This window comes from Anabas testudineus, chromosome 24, assembly GCF_900324465.2.
Source record: "Anabas testudineus chromosome 24, fAnaTes1.2, whole genome shotgun sequence".
NCBI classification, from domain to species: Eukaryota; Metazoa; Chordata; class Actinopteri; order Anabantiformes; family Anabantidae; genus Anabas; species Anabas testudineus.
The window spans coordinates 238,293-250,519 of NC_046632.1; the positions used below are offsets into that span (position 1 = coordinate 238,293).

A 12,227-nucleotide genomic window follows, 5' to 3' on the forward strand; every position below is an offset into this window, starting at 1 on the left:
CCGCCGAGCAATAACCCTCCACCACCACCCCACCCCCTCCAACGCCGAGCCTCTCCGCGCACCCATTGGCCTTTTATTTTCGTGACGCTTCCCTCTTCCGGTTACTATTGGATAATCCTTCCGCCTGTCTCATAGACTGACATCTCCAGAGTCAGAGTCTCCTCCCAGGAGCAGCAGACGCTATTTGAGTGGGAACCAACGGATTGTTGTACATAGAGCTGGTTTAGAATCGTCAATGGGAAGCACACGAGACGGTGGCAAAGCGAGTTACGGTCTAGATTTAAATCCACGTCTGCACCATGCTGTCCAGGCCTATTCCGTGTCTGTGGATTACATTTTGCCTTCATTTATGGTGTTGCATACAGAGCGCTGAAGCACAAAATGCGAAGGAGGGTAAGTTCTTAAAGTTTGGATTCTCTTCCATCCCGTCGCATTTGGAAGACATCTTCATTTCTGACAGGGATGTGTTCAATCGAGCAGGGCGGTTTTTCTCTCTCTTTAAATCTGACGCAGTTTTTTAGACGTCAAAATGGGCAAATTGTATGGTTACAGCGTGGTCAGATCGGGTCGTTGCAGGGATGACAGCGCCGTCTGCTCCCGGGCTGTTTGCAGCGACCTCTCGGTGTTTTACGCACGTAAAAACAAGCCGTAGCCTACCTTACGGATTACCACGCAAAAGCTCCTGTTTTATTGTACTACAACTCCTCTGATTTATCGGCATAACTAGCTCGATTAACAATCTCTCACGACAAACTAGATAATATCTGCGGATCGATCGTACCAGCAGGCTTGCCTCGCCGGGAAAGGAGTGAGCCGTCTATGTGGACGGAGCTTCAGATGGTTATTTACTGTGGCCTCGGCTCTGAACAGTCCTGTCTAGTCTTGTTTCTTGGCAGTAAAAATAAAGCATTTGGATGCGGAGCCGTAATCTGCGTCAGACACTGAAGTTAGCCATACAAATAAAATGAAACAGCAAAAATAAAGGTCGATTTAAATCCTTCTAAATTGGAGCTTTTATTTAACGAGTAACACTGTGTAAAACAGAAAACCACTCCACAGGTATGGATTTTCTCACCACCTACGGAACGCGCTGTGGATGTGATAGTTGGTATTATTGGTAAATGGTCGTGTTTATATGGGGATTTTGCAGACATTCGTATCAGACTCTTATGTCTAATCTTTTTTATATATAGTGATGCGTCCTACCGAGCGTCTGCTGATGTTAAATACATTTACATGTTAAAAAAGTAATATTTTAGTTGTATTTTTGATGTAAGCCGCGCTGCTGCTTTGCGCTCTCGCACGCATCGAAATCGTCAACCTGGCAGTTTGGCCGAAAATCCCTCGCTGGTCAAATTTGCGAACAAGCCGCCTGCTGTGCGTTTTGATCTGATAGAGACTGAAGCAACTGCTGTGACCTTAACGCAGTTACCCCAACGGGTTTTAATAGACCGATGCGTAAGGTAAATTAATTTACATAAACGAAACCCGCTCACGTGTGATGCTTGTCATTTTCGACTCTTTTGTCTTTTATCCACACTGTCAGTGTTTTAATTTGTCTCCTCCCAAAAAGTTTCCCTGCTGACACAAGGATATTGTGCTGCACTCATATATTCTTATTGCATATATATAAATATATTTCTTGCTTTAGCTGCTGTAGCTGACGGTAAAAATTAGGTCACGAGTATATACGCTATAGATAATAGCCAGCCCCGGTGGCCCGGTGAGATTTAACCACCTGTCTCTTGGTTTTCCTGTCACTAGTGATTCTGCTGGACTCCAAGGCACAGCAGACAGAACTGGAGTGGATCTCCTATCCTCCCAACGGGGTAAGTCTGCAGAATCTCTGCATGCCAGGCGCATGCATTTGTTCCATATCTGTATATTTTCTATTTCTCTGATGTCCCACATCTGTGATGGAAATATTTAAAGGATTGAAATACACATAAGGACCAGTACCATTTAATATCTGCACTCACAAAAGTCTTTGTAGAACAAAGCAGAAAGAATACATGAGTCTGTTTCTGCTTCTAAACTCCTTTTTACATTTATACGTAGATGAGCAGATAAACTGAGCACAATCATATTCAGATGTTTCTGTGTGATACAAATTCGTAATGCCCCTCCATCCAACTCAGTTTATTGCTACTCTATTACATTTTGTAGATTACTACTACATTACAGAGTAGTAGTCACTTTCAGTTTGGTTTGATTATTTAACATTAGATGTCTATCTAAAATTTGATTGATTTAAATTCAACATGATGATATCCCCTAATGTATGTAAGTATGCCATTTTCTTCCAGTGGGAAGAGATCAGTGGCTTGGATGAGAACTACACACCCATTCGCACTTACCAGGTTTGCCAAGTCATGGAGCCCAATCAGAATAACTGGCTTCGGACTAACTGGATAGAGAAGGGCGATGCCCAGAGAATTTTTGTGGAACTGAAGTTCACCTTGAGGGATTGTAACAGCCTACCCGGTGTGGTGGGCACTTGCAAGGAGACGTTCAACTTGTATTACCAAGAAACAGATTCAGAGGTGGGCAGGAGCTTACGGGAGAACCAGTATGTAAAAATTGACACAATTGCTGCAGATGAAAGCTTCACCCAGGGCGACCTGGGCGAGAGGAAGATGAAGCTCAATACAGAAGTGCGTATAATTGGCCCTCTGTCCAGACGGGGCTTCTACCTGGCCTTCCAGGATGTGGGGGCGTGTATCGCCCTGGTTTCTGTCAAAGTTTATTACAAGAAGTGTTGGTCTATTATTGAGAACCTGGCCACCTTCCCAGACACAGTGACGGGATCAGAGTTCTCCTCACTTGTGGAGGTCGAGGGCATATGCGTAAGCGATGCAGAGGAGGAGGCCGACAACTCACCCAAGATGCACTGCAGCGCAGAGGGGGAATGGCTGGTGCCCATTGGGAAATGTATATGCAAAGCTGGATTTCATCAGAAAGGAGATGCATGTGAACGTGAGTGCCTGTACATTTCTCACCCTACTTTACTATAACAAAGATATTATTAGTAGTCATTTACTTCCCACAGTTGCTTCTTGTTGAATTTTATTGTATGTATTTAATTATGCAAAGCAGGTAAATGACTTTTTAGGCATCAGTGACTGAACAGTTTTGTTCGCAAATAGGATTAAAGCAGCTGATATGACAGTTGTAAAGATGGATAAAGTACCGAAAGCCAAACATCCTAAGTGTAATAATTGGAACCCATGTTAATAGATTACAAGGCTCCTAAATCATAGCCGTGATTATGTTGACACTGGGATTAAATAATAACTCCAGTTTAGTTTCACATGTCTAACACTTCCACTCTTTCCTACTGGCAGGGAGCCAAGACAATCACTAGCAGAATACACAGGTCTAGACGAGCCAAATGACCCTGACATGGAGAGAAAACAAATAGCTGCCCTACTGTGGCATTTAGGTCTCAGGATATTTATGAAGGTGCTGAACAGGAAAGGCAAATGCATCTTCCCCATGGCTAATTTATGCGTGGTTGTGAAAGCTACAGTTACAGTACAGTTAACAAAGCTTTCAATCACTCTAAATGGTCAGAGGACTGTTTTCACCTGACTTGAAAGATGAAAATCACTATGGAATAAAGGGCGGTCACAGAACTTAAGTGGCCTGTCTATTTTTTTGTCTTGACAGCGGGCAACCGCAATCTAAGCAGCTTACGAGAAGCAGCAGCCAGTAATAATTGAACAGAATGCGTCTAAGAGCAAATTAGTGTCCCCGACAGACAAGCTTTTATGCAGCGCTGTCATTCATTAGGGACCCCTCTGAGGGAGGTGTGTTAATGAAATATATTAGGCCGTGTAATTTAGAGCAACTCAGCCTGCCTCAACTTGTGCTATGTCTCTAATGTTACCAGGCAATCGCTGATTCAACCCCACAGAGCTCCTTTTTTATTGATCATGTTATTTAAACATGCATAAATGTAAGAATCCAGTTTTGCCCTTAGGTGGAAAGAAAGTCCACAATTTATTTTCACAGGAAGAGTGATGCCCAACAACAGCCAAAAGCTCTGACTTGTTAAAGTAATTCTAACTATCTTTTCTTATTATATCTTAGTGCAAGGACTGTTGCATGTCTTTATTAATTAATCTGTTCATGTGTCAACTGAAACAAATACCTGTAGATATAAGCAGTAATGCAGTCAACCTACCCTTAGAATATTTAAAGCTTGTGGAAGAAGGTTCCTAAAAGTGCATGTAGATTCAATTCCTGTCTTGATGCTGCACCTTTATGAGCTTTATCTCCACTGAGGCATGAGAAGCCTTTGTATTAAGGGGTAGTTAATCTAAATAAAATGAGAATCACGGTGCACCATCAGCACTTCTTCCAGTGGCTCCACTGACATTAAATTGTCCAGTCAGTAGTTTCCCTGCAGAACAATCTAAAAGCTATTCAAACTATTTCTTTCAGCTCAACAGCAGTTCAATGAGTCCAAGTGGCTGTGACCATTAAAATGGGATCATGGGTTTTGGACACTGGACAAGCTTGTCCTAGTGCAGTGGTAGTGCACAGTGCTATGACTACAACTCCTATATGTTTAATGCTGATAGTTTAGTATGCTACAAACAAATTTGATTATATAGTACTAGTAAATAAAACTACAGGAAAAAACATTTAACAAACAGGCATAGGCACTAAGCAGCCACTACATTAAAACCAACATAGACCTCCTTACGCAGAAAGCTGCGATTGACACTTGTCAAATATGGGCAGCAGCAGGTTCAGATTCTGTTATAGAATCCAACAAACAGTACTGATGCCATTAGGGATTGGATCCACTTTTTTTTTTTTTACTTTTCAAACATATTTTGTTGATTTAATCTCAATGGAAGACCCTCATGAAAGATCCTCATAGAAGTAATTGGTGGTTCATAGGCTCCTGTGTTGCTGTGCACTTGAAAAAAACACTTGATATGAAGCAAGCTGCCTCCTTAAGACAGTTTCTAACTGGCTTATTTTAGTATCTGCAATGTGCTATGATTATAACATGGCCAGCAAGTAAAATATTCAGAGGGTGGGTGCAGGTGGAGTAAGTGAGTTGAGCTGTCAGTCATGTCATTTGAGGAGCCCCGTCTGTGGACTCAAAACCCTCCACCGAAATGTGTTGTGATCTACTCATTCATCACCTTCAACGAAGAGGGACTCCCTGTCTTTCACCCCTATGGCCCCTGCTCCTTCTGTCTCTCTTTAACTCTTTGTGTGGCAGCCTGTGGCAGTAAATGTCACTCTTTTCCCCTGCCTGCTGTGTTCAGTGGTTGTAGTGTAATGGGTGTTGAAAAAGAACCAGTTGAAGTGTCTCCAGCAGCCTGCGCAAGCTTTATTTTGCGAAGAAGTGTGTGTTAAAAAAAAGTACCCATTTATTTGCTGGTCCTGTTAAGTGCTGGCTACATGCTGCAATGGAGCCACAGATTTGTTTTGACAGACAGAGGAGGACATTGTTGCATTGTTTATTCCCGGGAATGTATGTTGTCCAATTTTGACACATCTCATCATCGTGGTACTAAATAAACAGTTCTTGAAAAATGATTACCTGTTGACCCTTGCCCAAAGAAAGGCAGAGACCTCTATGAAGTGAGAAACAGATAAAACAGGCAGTTGGTGCATGCTAGCAAGAGCATTAAAGAGAGGATACAACATCATTTAGAAGCTAGTGCCATTCATCTTGACTGTCAGGGAGTTACACAAAAGTTAGTTTGAGACTGATTGATGATTGAGCCCCCCTGAGAGATGGGACTGAGCAGTCAGGGGCTGACCACGACAGCTAGCATGCATGGTGAGGTGACCGGGGCAACCAGGGCTAGCTCCGGGCTTGGAAAAAACCTGCGTTTAGCATTTCAAATGAAGCCAGGAAGCCAGGAGTCAGGAGGTCCTCATACATCTTTATGCTCCTCTGATTGATAAGGTGTGAATTTAGTACACCAAATGTTTATTACAGCTGGTCCAGAGCTTAATCATGCAAATGACAGGTGTGCACTGATATCCAAATTGATCTAAATCTCTCAGGATGGAAATACATTGGTGATGGATGGGAACTCGTCCTGTCATTGGCAGTGTCTTCTTCCTGTGCATAGTAGCATTCTCCCACAGTCCAGAGCTTTTCCTCCTTGTTGTCTTGGCCTGGCAGTTAACACTCAGACATGGTATTCTCTGCTTAGGATGTTACAACCCATACAGCTGGCAAATCGGTCACTCGGGGGGTCTTTAATATATATATTATGTTGAAGCTGAGTGAAAGGGATGAGATGCATCAATCAGACAAAACAAAACAAGATATTGGAGAACATCTTCACAAAAATGCATAAACATAATTGAAAATAATCCTCTTATTTGCAGACCTATGCCAATTATTTTAAATCATTGATGTATGGAGTCATGTCAAGATTATGTCTTCAAACCTTTTTTGTTTAACCACCAATACAAACCCTGCAGATACCAAAATAGGGCTTGATATTGAACAATTTTGCTTAAGTAGTTCAGTAGTTTAAAAGCAGTGTGGATTTTATTTTTCTTTGTTCAGTAGCAAAGACTTAACTTCATATTTATATATTTTGCTTTTTCTAATCATGTTAATAACACAAATGGTCATTATAGTTGTGTTTATTGCAATAGGATCAGTTATAAGATGAGCCTGTCAAAGCCTGTAAAACTAGATGGTAGATTTAGAGTAGTAGAAACTAAGGTAATTAACTACCTAGTATTAGTTTCCTACATTATATTTAGTATCTACCCTCCAAGAACAGGTTATTTGTGCTTTAAATATAAATGTAAATGTTATATGCTGTTACAATGTGGGCACTATAACTATAAAACATGTGACTAAGTAGTATGTTTCAGCAGAAGAGAGAGAGCAGTAGCTGTGTATTACATAAATTGCAAAAAGGTCCAGTGGAACTACAGTTATATCTGAGTGGAAATTTCAATACTGAGCATCTTATGACCAGAAGTTATTGGTACAGTATGCCTGTGCAGTTCTTTGCTCTATCCTTCTCATTACTAGAGACTGACCCACAGCGACTTCCTTATGGTATGAAGAGAAGACAGAATGTTTGGCAGTCTGTGATGTAGAACATTTATTTTATTATTTACACATTCAGCATCCCTATGTAAACATACACGTTAAAATGAAATGTAAAAGCCAGAAGTTATGTTTATTCCCTGGTCACATTTGAGAAGGTGTCAGAGAAGGTACTTTCTGTGGGATCTGGCTGCCCTGTCAACACGTCAACTTAAATGCAATGCCTCATTTTTACTGGGGAAGAACTTTCTCTGATTTGTTTGGCTTGGTAAATATTTGTGTCAAAGTTATAGTCATATACAATTTAAGCTTATCCACAGGCTAAAGCGAAGGCAAGAAAACAAAGGGCCTGTCATAAGTAGTTATTTGCTCCAACCGGTTCCCCTGTTTGATGATAAGATGCTGGGGTAAAGATTGATCTGAACACACAATCTTAGCACAGTGAGCTGAGCCTAAAGAGGGACAGGAGGCTCCTGGTGGCTGGTCACTGGTAATGGGTTTGTCTCTCACCTCTGCTGATAAGCTGCAGCTACTGACTCATGCATACATGAATAACAAGCAGCTGTTGGGAAAGCTCAATCCACTCAACTGTTGTGGGTGCGCAAACCTTGTTCAAGAAACACTGCTGAGAGCATCACAAACAAATCTTATAGATATTTTCCAGATATGAGCAATCTTGTGTTTCTTTCCTCTTATGTTTTAAACCCAAGCCTGTCTTTGACATTATTTACAGGCTTATGCTCCAGTCACAAGGCATGGTATGTATTGTCATTTCCAATCTAATGCAGCGAGACAGGGAGTAAGGACCACATTTCATGAACAATTTCTACACAGACTTTTTAATCTTAATGCATATTTGAGAAACTGATATCACTGGATACATTATGCTGATGCCGGGAAGGTATGTTTGTGCCTGTGTCTGCACACATTCTGGTTTGACTCACTCTGAGAAGAAACAGTGTGATTTTTAGCTGCACATTGCACCATCCTCCTAATAAATGCTGCTTCAAGAGTGAATGAAAAAAAACAGGAGCGATGATCAGTGGAATCTGACCTGTCAGTCCAAATCTGAGACCTTACGTGGCATCATGTGAAAAGGCAGAATCCAAGTAAACATTACTTATTCTTATGCAAACAAAGCCATATGGTCAGCTATGCTGGTAGGGCACTTGGTTAACCCTCTAAAGTGGGACCTTTTGGACTTTGCATCAGATAGCGTTATTTCCAAGGTGACATTGTCCACATTGGGCCATGTGCGAGGTCAGTGAATATTAACTTCATTTACACATGGCTGCAGACCAGTGCAATGCCACAATGGAGGTCTGCCTGTTGTTTTTAGCAATATGAGCACCTCAGCTGACAGGACACTGTCAAGACGGAAGATGGATGATCGAAGCAGTTGACCCCTGATCGCCAGCAGAGTCACCTCTCTGGCCCCCTCTAACTGCATGACAAAAGAGGCCTCCCCGTGATGCAGCAGCCCTCATCTCCACTTGCACTAATAGGTTCAGACATCTCCATCGATCCCTGCTACCATACTAAGCTTTTGCCCTTTTAGCTATCCAAACAGTGGTCTTTTTTTTAATTGCTTGCCTGCTGACTGGTTGAGAAGGATGTGATCAGACAGGCGAACTCCATGTCAGAAGACAATGTGTTTTGTGATCTGTGTTGTGTCCCTGTGGCATGAGGGTGAAAGTGATATGTGACTGAGGTCTCACCACCTTTAGAGGCATTAGGGAGGGCTTTGTTGTCAGCAGAGCGGCTCCTCTCGGGGCTTCAGACCACTGGCTCTGTACTTCAGTCTTGCTTTAAGAAGAAAATCAATAACTTATTACATAACTTTACACTTTTTCCCACTTAGATCCAGAGCAGTGGAAGCAGGACTTAAAATGTGCTGAAGATGGCTGTGTTTCAGTAAACTCTGTTTCTATTTCTTCCAGAGAGCTGTGTTAAAAAAAGAACTATTAGCTGCAAAACAGGAGTACCAGTGGGGAAGAATAAATATATATTTAGAGTTGCAACCAACAGTGCTCTTGTCTATCTGCCGATCATTTTCTAGATTTATTGTTTGTCTGATAAACTGTCAAGTTCCAACAGCATGTTAAAATGTACACATTCCCTAACCCTAACCCTTGGCATAAACAAGAAAATATGCTGTTTTATATTTGGATAAACCAACTCTTTAAGCACAGCACCGGTACTCCTGAACATCTGAGTCTAGTGAGTCTTTGTTTTTCAGGGTAAGCCACAGGGGCTTGGATGCAGTGATGAGCGGCTTGTTTTACATTGTTCCACTTCTTTCTGTCACAGCTTTGGGACCAGAAAAGGGGTTGTGGTGGATTTGGCTGGGCGGGGGCTGGGGTCAGGAGGGGAGGGCTGATAGGTATTAGCACAGTTCAGAGATAATGCTCAGCTGCTGACTGGGGACATTTTCAGTGCTGATTTCTCCTGGGCTGCATGGGGCTTTGGATCAGTCAGACCTTTGGACTGTGCTTTCATCCCCAAAATGCAGAGCCTGCTTCATCTGCGTTGTTTTTTAGCACGGCTCCCTTTCAGAGCTAACCAACTCACCCATTAAAGGTAGCTGTGTGGCTGGCCTTAGGGACCCTCTATCCTGTTTCCATGTGAGTTAAATGAACTAAAGAAAAGACGATTAGGCAGGGACATTTTCCATGTCACTGAGAATCCATTTCAAAAACCTTACTCCGCATGATGACTTAAAGAAGCAAAAGGCCTCTTAGGGACAACTGTGCATGGACACAAGCTACAGCTCAGGCAGAGTGAAAGGCTATAAATTCACTGATGTAATGGATTTAATCTTAAAATGCCTGTCATTTTGCAACCCTAGATCTGTGCAGTAAATCAGATGAAGAGCAAACTAGTGTTCATGTCTGTTGTTTGTAATTTGTATTGTCTTTTGTGATCTCCTATATAGTTCACTCATAACTTTAGTATGAGTATTTGTTAGGTCTCAGCTTATATAAAATCTTTAAAATTAAAAATAAAAAAACTTTATATTTACTGGCCACATTTTTCAGGACTGACTTCACTACCATATCTTTAGTACATTTATATAATTAGAAAAAAAGCTCACAAATATATAGTTTGAATTGTTTAAAAAAATCCCTAACCTGTAGAACACCTTAGAATTTTTTAGCAACCATTACAAAAACAGCAAAATACTACATTTCTCAGGAACTATTTCAAGCTGTGGATTAATGAACATTTGATACAACTGCAAAACTGTGCAGATAATGAATATCATTTGTAGAACTCAGGAGCTAATTTAAATGCATTACGTTTTCTTTGGTCAAATTGTGATCCGTGAACTGTATGTCTCTTAGTATTTTTGCTTGAACTGAGCCTTTGAAAGACCAGTGTGGTTACTGGTCACTAAATATCGGTACAAAGCTAAAGTTCATTTGCACAATGAGGTTTATCTGAACCAAATTACAGCTAGTGACATCTTAATCTGGAGCTGATAACGGGTTCCTTAGTTCAATGTTTTAATTCCAAATTGTCCACTTTTAGAGAAAACATAGTGGTTCGCTGTAGCATTACTCCGAGGAGCACAGTATGTTTTAGTATAACTTAATCAGTGTCTGGCTTTGATCTCTGCTGTGCACAGCCAACCAGGCACTTCCTTTGGGTTTTCCCTGCTTAGAGGGCAAAGCTGCGTGCCCTCAACATAGTATAAGGGAATGCTAATCTTCTTTTTGTTTCTCATGGAAAGCTACTTATCTCCTGCTAAGCACAGGTACCTCGGTTGAATGGGCTGCTTGTCTGTTTGTATGGAGTGCAGCAGCAAGAGTCATTCCAAATATGCATGAGGTGGAGGGAGTATTCAGCACAATATAACATCAGATTCTTTAAGCGTCTCAACTCAACAAATGTTTTAGTGGCTTGTTTTAATGTGACCGCTCCTTTTTAGCCTCATGATCAGCACGTCCTAGCCCCATGCTAGGGGGGTTGAAATTATTACAATGAAACTCTAGCTCTGTTCAATTAAGGGATTTTCAGCACCACCTCAGTTCTGTTCCTATTCTTTGTGTGTTCTGCGACTGTGTTCTGCCTCTCATAGGTGGGAGAATAACAAGTCTGTGGATAAAAGGGAAAAAAAAACAGCAGCTAGAGAATCTCTTTACTGATTAAAAGAGCTGGGATATAAGACAGTGCACCCAGCTAGGAGGAACTAAATGGACAGGAACCTTTGGTTTCTTTGTCTAATCCTGTGATTAGACTGAGAAACAAAACAATATTTGAATATGAAATTATAAAGCATGAAAATCCTTCATCATAAGATAAAAATTCTGTGAACTGTAAAAAAATTCTGTGAATGCAAAGCTTTAAACAAAATGTTAGCAGACACTGCAGTAAGCGTAATAAATAACTCATGGCTTCCTTTAAGATGCACTTGATGTCTCCAAAACCTTTGCAGCTACAAAAGTCCACACATCTCCTGATGAGATCAATTGGGCTGTCTTTTGGCTTTTCAAGTCGAAGAAATATACTCAGCAAGGATTTTTCTCAGGTCTGCCTGCTTGTGTTGCTCTAAAATTACTCACAAGATGTACTGCCTCTTGCATTGCAGGGGAAAACACCACAGGCTGTAGTCCATAAAAGCAATGCAGCTGTAGTTGAGCATGCATAAAATGCAAGTAAACAGGGTCTGATGTATGTCCAGACTGAGCCCTGAGGCAAAGACATAAGTCATGTCTAATCAGAGTCTAAACAGATGAGCTAATGCTACGTTAATGATAAAAAATTCTAAGTGGGCTATTGACGTCTTTTTCTATAGTCTTAACACATAGTCATGGTCCTAATCATATACCCAGAAAGTAGAAGTGAAAAACATAAAGTGGGAGTTGGATTTTTAAATAGCATTTTATGGTTGTCTGAACATCCAGCTATTTTAAAATGGATGACAGGGAATGTTTATGGCAGTGTTAACATTGCACTGCAATGGAACAGAAGGGAAACAAGTTTGATGGACCCTCTGGTTTTTCACGAGTAACAGCAATATGTGTTTTGGTACCAACTGAAATGCATTTGCAGCATCTATCAACTATGAAGTCACCCAGAATGTCTTTATTGAATTATTGATTATTTATTTTTTCACTCATAATTTAATTTATTTTACTACTGCTTATGTATAGACAGCATTTAACATTTGCAG

At 41.0% G+C, this 12,227-nt stretch overlaps 1 protein-coding gene across 4 annotated transcripts in view; it reads left to right on the forward strand.

Moving 5' to 3' along the window:
* The first annotated feature begins 206 nt into the window (after positions 1–206).
* The window catches only part of epha7 (eph receptor A7), a 76,074-nt gene continuing 64,053 nt past the window's right edge, over positions 207–12,227 (forward strand). For all 4 annotated transcript variants that reach the window (XM_026341295.1, XM_026341297.1, XM_026341296.1 and 1 more), the window contains exons 1-3: positions 207–393; positions 1,765–1,829; positions 2,307–2,976. In XM_026341295.1, coding sequence (XP_026197080.1) covers positions 300–393; positions 1,765–1,829; positions 2,307–2,976 — 829 coding nt within the window. In that variant the 5' untranslated portion in view covers positions 207–299. The remainder of the gene's footprint in view (positions 394–1,764; positions 1,830–2,306; positions 2,977–12,227) is intronic.